Consider the following 17663-nt stretch of genomic DNA (forward strand, 5'->3'; position numbering starts at 1 on the left):
CCAATAGAACCGTCAGCCCCCCCTCAAGACGTTAAATGTGTCAGCACGCGCTCCACGGCCATTTTGGTAAGTTGGCGCCCACCGCCGCCGGAAACGCACAACGGGGCCCTGGTGAGCTATAGCGTCCACTACCGACCGCTGGGCTCCGAGGATCCACAACCCAAGGAGGTGAACGGCATCCCCCCGACCACCACTCAGATCCTGCTGGAGGCGCTGGACAAGTGGACCGAGTACCGCATCACGACTGTCGCTCACACAGAGGTGGGACCAGGGCCCGAGAGCTCGCCCGTGGTCATCCGCACCGACGAGGACGGTAAGCACCGGGCCCGGCCGGGGACCCCCGCAGGCCCCAGCCCGCCCCACACCTCGGCACCTTCGGGCTCTGCAAAACGGGGCTGGCTGGTGGTCCAAAGGTAGAAGGCACAGTCTTGAGGGCGAGACCCGAAGCAAGCATCCTCCCCACGGAATCTGGGCTCCTTGATCCTGGAACGCTCCATTCTAGACCCTCCGGGTGGTATTTTCTCCTGTGCCTCGTGCCTGGGAGGTTAAGCGGACAGACCTGTATTGTTTATTTGGTGCGATGGTGGAAAGTTACAGAAACAGTGTGGGGAATGGCCAGCAGCACTTGCAACAGACTTAGCGTCCGTAACCCCAGAAACCTAGCTTTTAGGCTCCTGGGATAAGCCGGGATCTGGAGCGTCCTCGGTCCGAGCCGTCCTATCTGGCAAGTAGGTAGGCTGGTTAACAGCTTCTAGGGGCGTGGATGGTTAACAGTTTCTGGGGCACAGAGCCTGATTTCTAGCAATGGCCGGTTTTCTGCGGTGTGAGGCTCTCGAGTGTCGTGGCTGACTTTCCAGCCAGAACGTTTTGTCTGCAAAGTGAGATGAGGCTCTGGTCTGGGGTCCATTGGTAGAAGCTGAGGCATGGGGAGAAGTGAAAGCAGGCACTTCTCCAATAAAACTGCAGGTCCTCAGCGTTGGGAACCCAGCCAGGCTTCCGAGCCTTGGCCAGAAAGGTCTGGTGGGCAGCCGTGCATTAGGTGGGAAGAGCGGGGAGGAGATGGACAGGTTGGTTGTTTCTGCCAGACCATGGGGTGTGGCTGGATAGGAAGGGCCGTGATCCTTGGGGCTGGCTGCATACTGGGGTGCATGGGAGCCTGCAGCTGGACAGCTTGGGTTCAGACCCGGGTTTGCTTCTTACTAACCCTGCGGTCAAGGGCCCGACTTACGGGCCCATTTCCCCATCTATAAAATTGGAGTAAGAGCCCCTGCCCGGAAGGGATGCTGTTAGGATGGAGGCAGGTGGGTAATGCCCGTGGAACGGGCCGTGCAGGGCTCACTCGTGTCATGTGGCCCTGGGCAGATGTCTTAGGCTCTGGGGGGCCTCAGTTGCCCATCCATAAGTGGGGCACACCATCGGGCCCCCTCCCCACCCCACCTCTGGGCTGTGGGAGCCGTGAAGGAGGGATGCCCTCCCAGCTGGTGGTGAGCGCTCAGACCAAGTTAACCAGCAGCCACTTGGCACCCTGGCATCCGGCAGCGGTGCTGCCCCGGGGCAGGGCCAGGCGCCCCAGTAACGGCCCTGCCCACCCCTCCCCTGCCCCCGCCAGTGCCCAGCGCGCCGCCGCGGAAGGTGGAGGCGGAGGCGCTCAACGCCACGGCCATCCGCGTGCTGTGGCGATCGCCCGCGCCCGGCCGGCAACACGGCCAGATCCGCGGCTACCAGGTCCACTACGTACGCATGGAGGGCGCCGAGGCCCGCGGGCCACCGCGCATCAAGGACATCATGCTGGCTGACGCCCAGGTGGGCGGGGCTCTGGTGGGCGGGCCCTGGGTGGGCGGGGCGGCCCCCAGACCCTGCGCTCCTGCCTTCTCCCTGCTTCTCTCTCTCTGGCCACCTGCTCACCTCCTCCTCTCTCCCCTGCCGCCTCCTCCCACGCTCAGTGGGAGACGGACGACACAGCCGAATATGTAAGTAGCACCCCTGCCCGGCCATTGCAGTGTTCTCCCGCGGGCCGTGCAGTGATGTGACACCCCCATCCCCCACACTCCCCCTGCACGTCTCTTGTAAGAGGATCTTCTCCCCTGGGCCCCAGATGCCTACTGGTAACTTGGAGTGTGTAGCCTCAGTTTTCAATCAGGCAGATGGCCCTAGGAGCCTTGCTGGGGTCCTGGACTCAGAGGGTATATGTTAGCCCTCTTACCTGGATGGCCCCTAGACCCACCGGGCTCACACGGTGCCCCTCCTGCCCAGCGCCCAGCCTTGCTCCTGCCGTGGTTTTCACCGCCACACCTTTGCTCAAGCTTTTTCTGCAGCCCTGACTCACCCCTGCACCCCACAGCGTCCCCTGCTGGACCTAGGGCTGGCAGATCCAAATTGGGACCAGTTTCCAACCCAGCCAGACTCTTTTATCACCTGGCTCAGCCTTCTCTAACCTCAAAGTTTCTCTATCTGGCCAAAGCATCTGCTTCATTGTGGCCCTTGGGTGGTGAGAGGGTCAGTGGACCCCAGCACGGTGGGGAGGGGAGAGGCCCGCGGGACCCAGTCTTCTGAAAGCCCCAGGTCTCATGTTAAATTGACACCAGCCCCACGCACCCACGCCCAGAGGCTTTGCCTCTTCCCTACCCCCAGGCTGAGGGGTGAGTTCCCTCCAAGGCCTCCACCTCAGCCCCTCGCACCCACCAAGACCCTGGGAGGGACTGAATGTGAGGTCCAGGGGCAGGAGACCCTCTCTTCGTCCATCCCCGTCCCCCTGCACATGCACCTGACCTGGGGCCACCCGCCCCCTACCCCCAGGCATGCTGGACCGTGTTTGTGGGTGTGCATGCGTGGGGACGTGAACGCATGTGTGACTGTGAGGGCTGACGCAGGTATGTGTGCTAGGTCAGGCGGCAGCTCGAATGTTTGCAGGACAAGCCATTATTTCCTGAGCGGTGACCAGGACAGACCTGAGCCCACCCTCCTGGGGGTCCCAGTGTGGGAGAGGACGGCTCATTGGAACAAGACACAATACACTTGGCCCTTGGACACAACGGGTTTGAACTGCGGAGGTCCACTTATTGGCCAGTTTGTTTTTGAGAAGCACAGTACAATGCTTCCTTGTGACCTCCTCTTTCTCCTTTAGCTGCTTTAGCGTAAGAATACGGTATCTGATACGTATGATGCGCAAACGATGTATTTGTCAGTTACGTTTATCCTTACGTTTATCCGTAAGACTTCTGCGCAACGGCGGGAGGGGGGCTAATAGTAGTTGAATTTGGGGGGAGTCAGAAGTGCCATGCAGATTTTAAACTGCACGGGGGTCGGCACCCCTAACTGCCACGTTGTCCGAGGTCAACTGTCCGTGTCTAGTGACAGCTCTGGTTGGGGCAGGGTCTAGCCGGGGCTGCAAAGATTTACGGATGCCCTCTCTGGGCTGGGGGGGTGGGCAGTCCTGATTTGTAGCTTATCCCCTGTAGCTTCCTGCTGTAGACCTGAGACAGAATCACCCCGAGGGCATTGATGGTAGCAAAATGTAGTAAGACAATGAGGAGAGGGTGGGTTTTGAGTAATTCACTACCTTTGTTCTTATCAGTACGTGTGTGTAAGTTACTTTCTGATAATGGCTGTGTTTAATACGGGCTTAAAGAATTCCTGAGAATTTAACTATTGGCTCTGGTGGCCTGATGGTGGGCATCTCCAGCGCACGAGTGGGTGTCATGCAGACAGCGGGCACAGCCCATGCAAAGGCCCTAGGGTGGGAGCAAGCCTGGCATCCTGGAGCAGGGGGAGCGAGGTGGGGAGTGGGAGGAGGCAGGGACAGGCAGTGAAGGATTTGGGCTTTTGCCCCTATGGGAGTTGGGAGCCCTGGAGGGCTGTGAGCGTAGGAGGGCAGGATGTGACTGTGGTGCTCACAGGTGTCCTCTTGTGGTCGGTGCAGGGAGGACAGCCTGGGGGCAAAGACCGGAGCCTGGGGATGGGGGGCGGTGGGGAGAGCGCTGGTCCTGGTGGAAGATGTTGGGGTATCAGGCTGCGTGTGCCCATCTTCGCATGGACGTGCTGTGTGTCAGGGTCTGTGCATGAGCTCGGATGCACGCCTCTACCCGCAGACTAGGCCCCACATCCGTCTTGCTTGACCCCAGCCTGGGGAGGGGGGTGGGCAGGGCCGGTCTCAAGCCCGGTGGCGCGGCTAACCCCCATCCCTGCCCACAGGAGATGGTCATCACAAACCTGCAGCCTGAGACCGCCTACTCCATCACCGTAGCCGCCTACACCATGAAAGGCGACGGTGCTCGCAGCAAACCCAAGGTGGTCGTGACCAAGGGAGCAGGTGAGAGAGCCCCCCCAACCCCCACCACAGCCCCGTTGCCCCCAGAGCACCCCATGGAGTTCTTAGGTTCATGCAGGGAGAGAGCACTGGGCAGTGGGGCGGCGAGAGCAGAGTCACGGGGGCAACTCAGGAGGCCGGCCAGCCCCGCCTTCTCCTCCTCACGGCTTTCCCACCTGCTGAGCAGCGGCCGGGTGGAAACCACAGCCAGGCCTCTGTCCCATTCTGGCTTCACCAGGGCTGTTCCTTTCGTCTGGATACCCTTCCCCGGCCTGCCCCCTGCCCACAGTCTCAGTCTAGTGCTCACTCTGGGCAGTCCCGGCGCCCCCCTCTCCCCCACCTTCCCTCGTCACAGCTCTGATCACCCTGGGTGGATTGTTTGGAGGTCGTGTGCCCGTCTCCCACACTGCACCGTGAAACCTCTTCTAGCGGCCCTGCCTCAGTTTCCCTTCCTGGCCCCACCAGGCCCCTACCATCAGTCCCAAGGGACTATTTTTTTACTCCAGCCAACATTGAGGAGGGGGCGAGGTTGCCATGAAAATGTAAGGGGGGGGGTTGTGGGCAGATGGCACAGCCCAGACCAAGGTGTGGCGCAGGGAACAGTCTCTTGTGTTTCAGGAATGCTAGGCTCCGAGCCCTCCACCTCACATCCTGCACCCGCCCCTTTGCCAGGGCCCCTCCCTCAGTCCACAGAGCCCGACATTCCCAGCCAGCTGGACACAGCCCCTCCCCATGCCGCCGCGGGTCCGTGTCCATGCCATTCCCTCCATCTGCCTAGTCTCTATCCTTCGGTATCCAGCATATGCATTACCTCCTTCAGGAAGCCTCCCCTGATTGTTCGTCTTCTCTCAGGGACCTTGCCTTACAGCCGTGTTTGTCAAGCAGACCTACTGCATGTTCTGTGACTGCTCAGAGCACGGTTCGTGAAAGGTCCTGATAAGTCCTGCAGGAGGAGAAGACTGGTTTTATTGGTAGACCTTCTCTCCTACCGGACTTACCAGGACCTTGGCACATTGATTATTACCAGGACCGTGAGAACCATGGGGCAAGGGCAAAGTTTTGAAACATTCCTGTGTCCCATGAGTATTTAATCATATGCTGGCAGGAGGCAAGGGGCACATCAGTGAGGCAGGAGCTGAGTGACTTATGAACGAGAAGAGGTAAACATATGCGGGCCTGCTCTGGCATCTGGAGATGTTTTCCTTTGTTAGGTTCTGAGTCTCCCGCCCCCTCACTCTTCTTTCCACTCACCGAGCTCAGTGCTACCGCAGGGCCTTTGCATAGGCTGTTCCCTTGCCTAGAACAGTGGGGCCTCCCTGAGACCCCTTTTAAAACTTGCAGCCCTGCCCCTTGCTTCCTGACTTCTAGACTTCCTGACTCCGACGGGCCACATAGCCCTGACATGCCCCCTGTCTCCCCCTCCCCACAGTGCTGGGCCGCCCCACCCTGTCGGTGCAGCAGACCCCTGAGGGCAGCCTGCTGGCACACTGGGAGCCCCCAGCCAGCACCACCGAGGACCAGGTGCTGGGCTACCGCCTGCAGTTTGGCCGTGAGGACTCGCCCCTGGCCACGCTGGAGTTCCCGCCTACTGAGGACCACTATACGGCGTTGGGTGTACATAAGGGAGCCACGTATGTGTTTCGGTTGGCGGCCCGGAGCCGAGGAGGCTTGGGCGAGGAGGCGGCCGAGGTCCTGAGCATCCCCGAGGACACTCCCCGCGGCCACCCGCAGATCCTCGAGGCAGCTGGGAACGCCTCCACGGGCACTGTCCTGCTCCGCTGGCTGCCACCCGTGCTCGCCGAGCGCAACGGGGCCATAGTCAAGTACACGGTGGCTGTGCGGGAGGCCGGAGCCTTGGGCCCCGCCCGAGAGACTGAGCTGCCGGCCGCGGCCGAGCCGGGCGCCGAGAACGTGCTCACGCTGCAGGGCCTCAAGCCCGACACGGCGTATGACCTCCAAGTGCGGGCCCACACGCGCCAGGGCCCCGGCCCCTACAGCCCCCCCGTCCGCTACCGGACGTTCCTGCGGGACCAAGGTAGGCGCGCGGCGATCCCCGCACCAGAGCCGGACCGGGCCTCGTGCCCACCCCCACCCCAGCCCCCTCCCTCTCCCCCACCCAGGTAAGTGATCACTTTTCTGCTTCCTTGTGGACACTCGAGGCGAGTCCGGACCCCGAGGCTCCGGCGTTGGCAAAGGTGGGACGTGCCTAGGTGGCACCGCCGCCCCCACCGACTCCCTCCCCCTGCACCCTTCCTCTCCCCTCTCCTGCTCCGTCTTCTCTCTGCAGCAGCGCCGTCTCCCCCATCCCCGGCAGGGACTTGGGACAGGGCCAGGCAGGGCCAGGCAGTAAGGCCATGGGCACAGGCACAGCGGATGACAGGGAGCGCCTGGGCCGCCCCACCCCCACCCCTCTGGCCCGCCCCGCCCTCCCGCCAGCACTCACGGGGCCTCTCTTCTGCTCTCTCCCACTCGACTGCTGCCGGGCACAGTCTCACCCAAGAACTTCAAGGTGAAGATGATCATGAAGACGTCAGTTCTGCTCAGCTGGGAGTTTCCAGACAACTACAACTCACCCACACCCTACAAGGTGCAGACCGCCCGCTGCCTCCAACCCCGGGAGCGGGCGGGCCAGGTTAAGGGCTGGGGCTTGGCCAGGGTTGGGACTCAGCTGGACTCAGGGCTGAGTGGGATCAGGGCTCAGCTGAGACTGAGACTCAGTCTGTGGTCAAGACTTAACCTGGGATTGAGGCTCAGTTTGGGATCAGGGCTCAGTCTGAGATTAGGGCTCATTCGAGGTTGGTTGGCAGTCGGGTCCGGGCTCAACTGGGATTGAGGATCTGCCTTGCAGGTGATATAGCCTAGGATCCAGGCTCAGTCTGAGGTCAGAGCTCAGTCCGGGTTGGGACTCAGTCTGTGATTAGGGCTCAGTCAGAGTTGGGACTCAGCTGGGATTGAGGATCTGCTTAGAGTCAGGAGTTAGCCTAGGGTTGAGGTTTATTCTGGAATTATGTTTTAGTCAACACTGGGCTTAGAGCCGGGGTTGGGTCTCCATTGGGGATCACAGTTCAGCGGGGTTGAGGCAGAGCCTGGGATCAAGGCTTAGTCAGGGCCGGGGGGCTCAGCACAGATCCCCCCTGCTGAGCCAGCCCTGGCCCACAGATCCAGTACAATGGGCTCACACTGGACGTGGACGGCCGCACCACCAAAAAGCTCATCACGCACCTCAAGCCCAACACCTTCTACAACTTTGTGTTGACCAACCGCGGCAGCAGCCTGGGTGGCCTTCAGCAGACGGTCACGGCCTGGACCGCCTTTAACCTGCTCAGTGCCAAGCCCAGTGTGGCTCCCAAGCCCGACTCTGACGGCTTCATCATGGTGTACCTGCCCGACGGCCAGAGCCCCGTGCCTGTCCAGTATGATCACAACCGCCCACTACCCCCAAGGATTCCTCACCCCCTCATTAGCCAGCTTTGTGACTCGGCCGAGCCACCTGCCCTCACCTGTAAGACGTGGGTCATGTCAGCCCCAGCCTCTGTGGTTGCCCAGAGGCATCTCATGAGCACTGTCACTAAATGTGACCTGTGTCTTCTCCTCCATCATTCCTGATAGTCCTGTGTGCCTGACCTTTGGGTTCTGGTTTCCCATACTGGTGGGGAGACAGAACTGGGAAGCAGACACTTTCAGATCCATGGTGTGTTAGAGGCACCAGGGTTGAGAGTCCCCAGTGGAGAGACGAGGACTCTGCCTGGGGAGCAGAGAAGAATTAAGGATTATGAGGATATGTGGGTATGGAAGCTGGGGCTTTGAAGGATGTGTAGGAGTTCAAGAGCTAGAATTGGGGTAGGCTTCCTGAAGCAGAAGGAACCACATACTCAAAAATCTGGAGGCTTGAATCGAAAACTATAGTCCTGTGTGCCTGGGGTTCTAGGGGCATAGAAGCAGAAGGGAAGATTCAGAGCGCAGGAACTCCCCGCCCCTCCCCCCCCCAGAAGGCATTCGTTGGACTTGGCCTCCAACCTTTCGTTTCCCTACAGGAACTACTTCATTGTGATGGTGCCACTGCGCAAGTCTCGTGGTGGCCAGTTCCTGACCCCTCTGGGCAGCCCAGAAGACATGGATCTGGAGGAGGTGAGGTGGGGCCCGGACCTGCCAGGCCCAGGCCTGTCCTGACATCTGGAAGCCCTGTTGCTGCCGGCCGGCCTCTGAGCACCCCATGCCCCTGTTCCCACAGCTCATCCAGGACATCTCGCGGCTGCAGAGGCGCAGCCTGAGACACTCGCGCCAGCTGGAGGCGCCCCGCCCCTACATTGCCGCTCGATTCTCGATGTTGCCGCCCACATTCCACCCCGGTGACCAGAAGCAGTACGGTGGCTTCGACAACAGGGGCTTGGAGCCCGGCCACCGATACGTCCTCTTTGTGCTTGCAGTGCTGCAGAAGAGCGAGCCTGTGAGTCGCAGACGGTGTCTGCCCACTCCAGCCCCGGCCTTTGAGTGCACAGGCCCCAACGTGGCCTCAGCCCCCAGGGCCCTGACCTCAGACCTAGACACAGGCCCTCCCAGCTTCCCGTGACCAGGGCTGGGTGGAGGGAAGGACTTGAGGTTGGGGGTACTCCACGGGGAAGGCTTTTTAGAGGAAGGGACTTGGGACCCAGGCCTTCGGTGGCTGTGTAGGAGTTCGACCAAGACAAGATGTCATCAGGATTTGCACACGTTGGAGGGAGGTCTGGAGGGGCGAGAGCAATGAAAAGGACTTCGGAGTGGCTGTGGCCGAGGGAAGCAATGGGGAGGGCAGAGATTGGCAAAGGGCCAGGCCAGGGGTCAGGGTTCTTAGGAACCATCAGAGGAGGGTTTGGAGTCGGGGAGGGAAGCAGGTTTGTTGGAAGAAGACCGCTCTGACCACTAAGACAGACACTGATGGAGGCCCCTCCCGCCCTGGTCCCACAGACGTTTGCGGCCAGCCCCTTCTCAGATCCCTTCCAGCTGGACAACCCGGACCCGCAGCCCATCGTGGACGGCGAGGAGGGGCTCATCTGGGTGATCGGGCCCGTGCTCGCCGTGGTCTTCATCATCTGTATTGTCATTGCCATCCTGCTCTACAAGAAGTGAGCCCTTCTGCACTCCCCCACTGGACGGGAGGGAGGGCTCCCTGGAAGAGGAAGGAGAGTCTGGAAGGTCCGGGGAAGGCCAGTCGCACAGGGTGATCACAGAGGTCCTCCGCTGTACAGCTAGAAAAACCCTGGCTCAGAAAGGTTGAGCCACTGGATCAAAGTCACACAGCCTGGGTTCAGACCAGGCCAGTGACTTGATGCCTGCCAGGCCTCGCGGGACATGTCTCGCCTTAGAAAGGGAAGGCCGAGACGTCCCTCCTCATGGTGGGACCCCAAGCAGGAAGGATGGACCCCGTGTTCAAGAGGAGCCCAAGGCTCTAGGAGGTTAGGAAAGCTGCCCACCGTCACCGAACAGGTGCTTGGTAGCCCTCACCTGTCTTCTTTTCCCTCCTTCCAATCTGTGTCTGCTTTCGGGAGCAGCAAACCCGACAGGTAAGGACCGAGCCCCGTCCTTGGGAGGCCTTGGGCAAGAGACCAAGGAGGGGGATCAGGGTGGTGCTGTGCCCGTGGGGCGAGGAGGTGCCGGCAGGCTGCAGGCGCGTCCACGTGCCGTCCCGGGGACCCCAGCTGTGCATGTACGCGGCCCCCTGCCCACCGGCCGGGTCGCGTGCTCCTGGTACCGGACTGGCGTTCCCGCGAATTCGTGTGCGTTTTGGGGCATGCGCTGGTGCTCAGGGAGTCCTATGCTTGCTCCCACAAAGTAAACGCAAGGACTCAGAGCCCCGCACCAAATGCCTCCTGAACAACGCCGACCTGGCCCCCCACCACCCCAAGGACCCTGTGGAAATGAGACGCATTAACTTCCAGACGCCAGGTACGTGTGTAGGCCAGGTGCCGGGATCCACGCCTCCGGGGGGAGGTAGCGCGAGAGACGAGGGAGTGGGCCCCTCGGTGGAGCCCCTTCCGCCCCCGGCCGAGCGGTTTGGTGCAGCGAGATGCCTGGTTCCCAAATCCTGAGTGGATCTGGGCTTGGGGTTTCCAGGGATGGGGTCTGGTTATGACCAAGTGAGGCTTTTGCAGAGCTGCGTTCCACTGGTGGTTGGGGTTGTCTCTGGGAGCAGAAAGGACCCTCAGAAACTAAACAGGCTCAAGAACCATCCTTTCTTCTGACAGAAAGAACTTTGCTTCTGGCTCCCAATTCTGGTCTTAGGGACACTCGGGTGGCGTTTGGGTTTTTCCTTGGCCTTTGCCCATACTCCTGTGGGATGTCCCCCTGGCGAGGTACAGAGATTGTGCCTCCCGTGTGCCCTGCACGTCTCTCGTCCACAGATGCTCATGCTCTCCTGGCTCTCCACAGTTCCCTGTGGAGTCACACGGGTATGCTCAGGTCCCCTGCCGTGCCTAGAGGGAGAACTGAATGAACCAGGGTCTTGTCCTTGGTCATCCTCTGTGCTGTGATCCACACACACCCTCATCCTTCTCCTCTTAACGGGCTCATGCCAACTGCTTCTAACCAAATAAGGAGATTTCCATTTAACTGATGGCTGCTGTCTCCTTATGAGATCACAGCATGGTTACATCTTTCCCTCCCCGTGCACCAGTCTCTACTTCTTGTCTCTGAGCTTCCTGTCTACTTCCTGTCTCATAACTGTTTCAAACCAGAGATTTTAAATATTTGTGTTACTGATGGCTGCAGTCCTTCTTAAGGGCTCATGCATGACCTCACATGCTGTTCTTAATATACTCCTTTTTCTTTTCTGCTGTTAAACTGTCTCACATCAGTTCTGTTGTTATTCAAATGAGGATTTTGATCATTTATATTTAACTGATGGCTACTGTCGCTTCTCTGCCTTCCTCCTAAGATCAAGTGTAACTGATGGCTGCAGTCTGCCATAAGGGATCACGAAAGGTCCCATGTGGCACCCCTCATGTACTCCTTTCTCTCTTCTGTTTCTGGACTAGGTCACGTCAGTTCTATTTCCATCCAAGTGAGGATTTTTGACACCCATATTTAACTGATAGTTGCTGTCTTTCTTAAAGCTCATGGCACGGGCCCATAGGCCCTTCCCCTGCCCCCAAGTTTCACCCTCACCATCCTGCACCTTATCTGAAATCTCCTCAGCTGACCCCAGCAGGGGACCCAAGGCCAGGTTGTTCTGGGGGCTTGGGGGCAGACATGTTGACAAAAGGCCGAGAGCTTTGGGATCTTTCTGAAGTCCCGGCTGAGAACCAGGACTGGCTGCAGTCTAGTCGGAGGGACTCCCAGCAGCTCCCGTAGGTCCTGGGTGCCGGGGCGGGGGGCGATGCCGGGCAGCGTGCGTTCCCTGTTGAAGTCGCTCTGCCCTTTGCGTCTGTTGCCCGGCCATTGTGCGTGCGTCCAGCGGGGGATGGGGGAGGCAGGGGCCCCCGTGTGTTTTCATTTATTTATTGTTTGCTGTTTCTGCAGATTCGGGCCTCAGCAGCCCCCTCAGGGATCCGGGGTTTCACTTTGAAAGTTAGTTCCTGTGTCTCTCTGTTCTCGGCTTCCTTTCGCGCCCCATCCCCACCCCCCTGTTTGTTTCCATCTTTGGTTCTCCATCCCGCCTCCTGATATCTGTCCACCTGTCCTGCACTGGCTTCTCCAGGGAGTTGGGGGTCTGGTCTGTTGGGCCCTTAGGTCGCTGGTTGTGACTGCGTGTAGGTGGGGGTGTGCGGCAGGACCCCAGCTTTACTCCTTAGCAAAGGGCTCTTGGGGAGCACCCGGGGGGCTGGGGATTCTGGTGTTTATCAGCCGGCCTGGCTGGGTTGTACCTCTGGGCCGGCACGTAGCTCAGCCCGCCAGACCCCGGGAGCGGAGACCAGTTTTGCAGACCCAGACACTGGGGAGAAAGCCATGCCCATCCCCTACCATCCCACGCACCAGATGGGGAAAGGAGCCCTTAGAGGTCAGAGGTCAGGGGCTCCCTGCACCTGCCCCATGCAGGCACACAGAGAGACGGGGACCCCCCCGCCAGTGCACACTGTCTCCCCTCCCCAATGCCTTAGCGCTCCCTGGCAGCAGACTTCACGGTCACTCTGATCCCAGAGAGGCAGACAGGAGTGTCCATCTCCAGCCCATGCCCTGGGGAGTGAGGTTTCCAGAGGCCCAGCCAGCTGCGTCTGCTTCTCCATTTCTCTGTCACTTGCCTGGTTCTTGCCTCGAGGCACAAGGAGCTTGGAATCTTCCGAGGCGACCCTTCCCCTGCATCTGCAGCTGGGTTGTCGGGCTCAGCTGGGAGCTGCTCCTTGAACGCCCCACCGGCAGGCAGACAGCCCCGCAGGCCTGGGCTCCCGGCCCCAGCGTGGGCCGTCCTGAACCCTCCCCTCCCCCGCCACTCGCTCTAACCACAGCGCGTCCATCACAGACTCACACTGTAGAGTGTCCCCGCCCCCCGGCCCTGAGACCGGCCCCCACGTGACCGGCCCGCACCGCGGGGTCTGCTTTTCCCCCTTCCCAGGCATGCTCAGCCACCCCCCGATCCCCATCGCAGACATGGCCGAGCACACAGAGCGCCTCAAGGCCAACGACAGCCTCAAACTCTCCCAAGAGTACGAGGTGAGCCAGCACCCCTGCCTCCCGCCCCCACCCGGCCCCCCAGTGCTGCACCCTGACGCCTCCCCGCTCACCTTCCCCTGCAGTCCATCGACCCCGGCCAGCAGTTCACGTGGGAGCATTCCAACCTGGAAGTGAACAAGCCCAAGAACCGTTACGCCAATGTCATCGCGTATGACCATTCCCGCGTCATCCTCCAGCCCATTGAAGGTAGCGGCCCGGGCCCCCTCCCACCCTTGCCCGTGTCAGGGAGAGCACACGGACACCGGGCCTCCACGTGGCCACGTGGACGAACGAGGGCACAGATTAGGGAAACTGAGGCCTGATGCTGGCCGCAGGCCTGGTCCAGCTCCAGCCAGAAGCTCCTGGGAGTTTTTGGAATGTAGTTAACTGATGGCAGCTGTCCATAAGCTGTTTCCATCTGTCCCTCTGCATCAGCGGTTCTCAATGCCCAGGGAACGTTTGGAAGGTCCGAGGACATTTTTGTGTTCACGTTCCGGGGGAAAGGAAGCTAGTAGCATCTGAAGGTCTGAGAGGCGGCTCAGACTGTGCCGTGCACAGGACAGCCCCACCAGAGAACAGTCTGGCCCCCAGGATAGTAGTGTGGAGATGTAGAAACCTCCACATTTGGGCTCCATGGTTCCTTGGGGGACAGCTTGGGGCAGTCCAGGAGAGCTCCCAAGAGGTGGTAGGCCAGACAGAATCCGTGTAGGAGACCGCAGGACCCCCGCTGATCTCTGGCTTCTGCCCTGGCTGTAGGCATCGTGGGCAGCGATTACATCAATGCCAACTACGTGGACGGCTACCGGCGGCAGAACGCGTACATTGCCACGCAGGGGCCGCTGCCGGAGACCTTCGGTGACTTCTGGCGTATGGTGTGGGAACAGCGTTCGGCTACCATCGTCATGATGACGCGGCTAGAGGAGAAATCACGGGTGGGGCCCGGACCCTGCAGCCCCAGTGCCCCCGGCCAGCGCTAGCCCACACTCACCTCCATTCTCTCGCCTTCTACAGATCAAGTGCGATCAGTACTGGCCCAACAGGGGCACAGAGACCTACGGTTTCATCCAGGTCACGCTGCTGGACACCATCGAGCTGGCCACGTTCTGTGTCCGGACGTTCTCTTTGCACAAGGTAGGGCCCAGGCTGGAGCTGGTGCCTGGGAGGGGGTGATGGAGATGGGGAAGAGATAGTCAGAAGGCTCCAGCTTCTGTCCCGGGAGCTCCCCATCAGACAGAGAAAAGCAAGCGTGTGGGCCCAGGCTGCCCACATTCTCTCGAAGCCTGCCGCGTAGATGGGGAAGGTGAGACTCAGAGGAGGGACTTGCTGTGCCCAGCCACAGTAGGAGGACAAAACCAGCAGAACCCAACATAGCAATGAGCCTGTCATCCCCTTGCCATCAGTTACGTCCCAGGCCTTCCCTCCCTGCTTGCTCTCTGGCCTCACTGAGCCAAGGCCCGTGGTGGGTAGGAGACAAAGCCAGAGAGTCCCTGCTAGCCTGGGCAGTCAGGCCTGGGGCAGAGGGAACTTTAGACATGTATTTAACTGATGGTTCCTGTCAGTTCCATGGTTCCATGTGTCTTCTGCTTCACTGGTTCTCAACTGTGAGGCAGTTTGTTATCCGGAGGACATTTTTTCATTGTTACTATGGGGCAGAGAGGGCAGCTGACACCACAATGTTCCCCAGACTCCAGCCAGGTCCTCTGTCAACAGTAAGCACCCACTGTGCGTCAGGCCCTGATTGGGGCACCGAGACACAGCAAAGACCAAGACAGACAAAATGTCTTGCCCTTCTAGAGCTTAGTCTGGTTGACAAGGCATTGACAGTAAACATGTAAAATGACAAATCTTATATGTAGAAAGGGGAAAAAAAAAGTCTATGTCGGGGACCTGGAGATGGTGAGGAAAGGAGCCATGAGATCTGGGAAAACAGCATGCCTGGCAGAGGCTCCACCTGTACAAAGGTCCTGGGGCAGAACCATGCCTGGCATGATGGAGAAACAATGAGGAAGCCTATGTTATGGTTGTAGCAGAGTGCGTGACGGGGAGAGAAGAGGAGGGGAGGGCCTCCGTGAGGACTTGGGCTTTAATTTAACCCTCAGGTGGATGGGTTAAACTCAGGGTGGGGTTAACTCAGGTGGATGGGAGCTCTGTTGCGGGGGTGGGGCAAACCGGACTCAGGTGCTCACCGGCGCCCTCTGGTGGCCACTGTTGGGGAGGGCGGACTGTTGGGGCAAGAGCTGGAGGAGGGGGTCCAGGGCAAAGGGGACTGGACCAGGAAGGGCGCCACAGAGTGTGTGAGAAGCAGGCAGGTTTGGGACAGACAGAGGCCGAGCTAGTTGTATGTGGGAGGGCCAGTGAGTCAAGGGGGACTCCGGGGTTCTGGCCAGAACACCTGGTAGGATGGAGCCACCCCCAACTGAGATGGGGGCGGATTTGGGGAGAAAGTCGGGCATGATGTTGGCTACGCTGGGACACATTGGTGGGGTCCCCCCCCATCCCAGTACATGAGGCATCTGGGCTCCCGGGGTGTGAATTTGGCGTCCTCTGTCTGCGCACGGAGGGCTGCTGTGACTGGAGTGTCCATGTGGCCCCCCAGAACGGCTCCAGCGAGAAACGGGAGGTCCGCCAGTTCCAGTTCACGGCATGGCCTGACCACGGGGTGCCCGAGTACCCGACGCCGTTCCTGGCTTTCCTGCGGAGGGTGAAGACCTGTAACCCGCCGGACGCGGGCCCCGTGGTCGTGCACTGCAGGTACCGCTGGCCGCCCCCCGCTCCCGCCCCGGGGCCTCCCGCGGGGGCCCTGACCGCCGTGCCCGTCCCCGCAGTGCCGGCGTGGGCCGCACCGGCTGCTTCATCGTCATCGACGCCATGCTGGAGCGGATCAAGCCGGAGAAGACGGTGGACGTGTACGGCCACGTGACGCTCATGCGCTCGCAGCGCAACTACATGGTGCAGACGGAGGACCAGTACAGCTTCATCCACGAGGCCCTGCTGGAGGCCGTGGGCTGCGGCAACACGGAGGTGCCGGCCCGCAGCCTCTACGCCTACATCCAGAAGCTGGCGCAGGTGGAGCCCGGCGAGCACGTCACGGGCATGGAGCTCGAGTTCAAGGTGGGAGGGGCGGCGCAGGGGCGGGGCCTCGGTAGGGGCGGGGCTGTCCCGTCCCCGCCCCACACTCCACCCTAGCACTCCCCTTGGGAAAACACACAGCCCTAGCCCCCCCCGCTGGAGGGCCGCCTGGTGCTGCCGGTGACCCCAGCCCTCCGCCGTCCCCACAGCGCCTGGCCAACTCCAAAGCCCACACGTCCCGCTTCATCAGTGCCAATCTGCCTTGTAACAAGTTCAAGAACCGCCTGGTGAACATCATGCCCTACGAGAGCACGCGGGTCTGTCTGCAGCCCATCCGCGGGGTGGAGGGCTCCGACTACATCAACGCCAGCTTCATCGATGGCTACAGGTACCTGCGCTCTGCCTCCTCCGCCCAGGGGTCTCCAGCCTCACGTGGGAGATGGAGCTGGACACCCCGCTGGCCTCCGGGTTTCAGGGCTGAAGGGGTGGGGGGGGGGGGGGAGTCTGGAGCTGTGTATTTAAGGGATGGCCGCTGTCTGTAACGTGGTTCCGCCTGTCCTTTGTACAGCGATGGTTCTCAGTCTGGGCAGTTCTGCCGCCCAAGGGAAATTGGGCTGTGTCTGGTGACATTTTGTTAGTCATAACAGGAGTGGGGGCAGGGGGAGGCTGGGGCGCTACTCAGCGCCCCACAGTGCCCGTCCCAGAGAATGATCCTGAATGTCGGTGCCAAGGTTGAGAATTCCTGGCTAAGGGACGGTGTTGGAGAAGGTCCTGCCGGCACAGAGGCTGCAGGGTGACCGAAATCCTAGCACATTCAGACTCCTGGAAGGAGTTGGCTGGTCCTCCAGCGGGGGAAGGGGAAGGCAGGACAGGTTAGCAGGCGTCCTGCCGCCTCCGTGAGGCACTAGAACTTACCCTGAGGCTGGGGGCTTCCCAGGTGCAAAACGGGGTGATGGGGAGGCTTGGTGAGGTGGGGTAGGGGATGAGGCGCTGGCCAGCAGCTCCTGGGGAGGCAGGGGCGTGGCAGGTGGGACCTGCTGGCATGGGCATCAGGCCGGCCCCCAGCCTGGGCCTGCATCTCACCGCTGGCCCTGGTCTCACACGCCCCACACCGCAGGCAGCAGAAGGCCTACATCGCGACGCAGGGGCCACTGGCAGAAACCACGGAAGACTTCTGGCGCATGCTGTGGGAGAACAACTCCACCATCGTGGTGATGCTGACCAAGCTGCGGGAGATGGGCCGGGTGAGCCACAGGCGGGGCGGGGGTGAGCCACAGGTGGGGCGGGGGGGGGGGTGAGCCAGGGGCGGGGCGGGGCGGGGGGTGAGCCAGGGGCGGGGCGGGGGCCGGGGGCCGGGTGGTGAGCCCTGGACCAGGGGCAGGGGGTGAGCCACAGACAGGGAGTGCAGGGGGGACCGGGTGAGCCACGGACTGGAGTTGGGGGGTGACCACGGACTGGGGGCGGGCCTCAGGCCGGACTGACCACAGCTGCCGTTCCCTCCACAGGAAAAATGTCACCAGTACTGGCCAGCCGAGCGCTCCGCCCGCTATCAGTACTTCGTAGTGGACCCGATGGCTGAATACAACATGCCTCAGTATATCCTGCGGGAGTTCAAGGTCACGGATGCCCGGGTGAGTGTCGGGAGGGATGGCTGCCAGACTCTGGA

At 60.9% G+C, this 17663-nt stretch overlaps 1 protein-coding gene across 20 annotated transcripts in view; it reads left to right on the forward strand.

Annotated features, from left to right (window-relative positions):
• Positions 1 to 17663, forward strand: part of PTPRS (protein tyrosine phosphatase receptor type S) — a 94683-nt gene that overhangs the window by 73017 nt on the left and 4003 nt on the right. For 6 of the 20 annotated variants that reach the window (XM_047708652.1, XM_047708678.1, XM_047708697.1 and 3 more), the window contains 22 exons: positions 8 to 313; positions 1610 to 1803; positions 1944 to 1970; positions 4192 to 4309; positions 5736 to 6341; positions 6796 to 6893; positions 7466 to 7719; positions 8341 to 8434; positions 8538 to 8753; positions 9251 to 9408; positions 9835 to 9846; positions 10116 to 10228; positions 11801 to 11848; positions 12831 to 12928; positions 13012 to 13135; positions 13685 to 13860; positions 13940 to 14059; positions 15525 to 15679; positions 15754 to 16039; positions 16207 to 16385; positions 17115 to 17241; positions 17503 to 17628. In XM_047708652.1, the coding sequence (XP_047564608.1) occupies positions 8 to 313; positions 1610 to 1803; positions 1944 to 1970; positions 4192 to 4309; positions 5736 to 6341; positions 6796 to 6893; positions 7466 to 7719; positions 8341 to 8434; positions 8538 to 8753; positions 9251 to 9408; positions 9835 to 9846; positions 10116 to 10228; positions 11801 to 11848; positions 12831 to 12928; positions 13012 to 13135; positions 13685 to 13860; positions 13940 to 14059; positions 15525 to 15679; positions 15754 to 16039; positions 16207 to 16385; positions 17115 to 17241; positions 17503 to 17628 (3635 nt within the window). The remainder of the gene's footprint in view (positions 1 to 7; positions 314 to 1609; positions 1804 to 1943; positions 1971 to 4191; positions 4310 to 5735; positions 6342 to 6795; positions 6894 to 7465; positions 7720 to 8340; positions 8435 to 8537; positions 8754 to 9250; positions 9409 to 9834; positions 9847 to 10115; positions 10229 to 11800; positions 11849 to 12830; positions 12929 to 13011; positions 13136 to 13684; positions 13861 to 13939; positions 14060 to 15524; positions 15680 to 15753; positions 16040 to 16206; positions 16386 to 17114; positions 17242 to 17502; positions 17629 to 17663) is intronic. The other 14 variants (XM_047708771.1, XM_047708780.1, XM_047708790.1 and 11 more) reach the window with 8 other exon arrangements.

This window comes from Lutra lutra, chromosome 1 (assembly GCF_902655055.1).
Source record: "Lutra lutra chromosome 1, mLutLut1.2, whole genome shotgun sequence".
NCBI classification, from domain to species: Eukaryota; Metazoa; Chordata; class Mammalia; order Carnivora; family Mustelidae; genus Lutra; species Lutra lutra.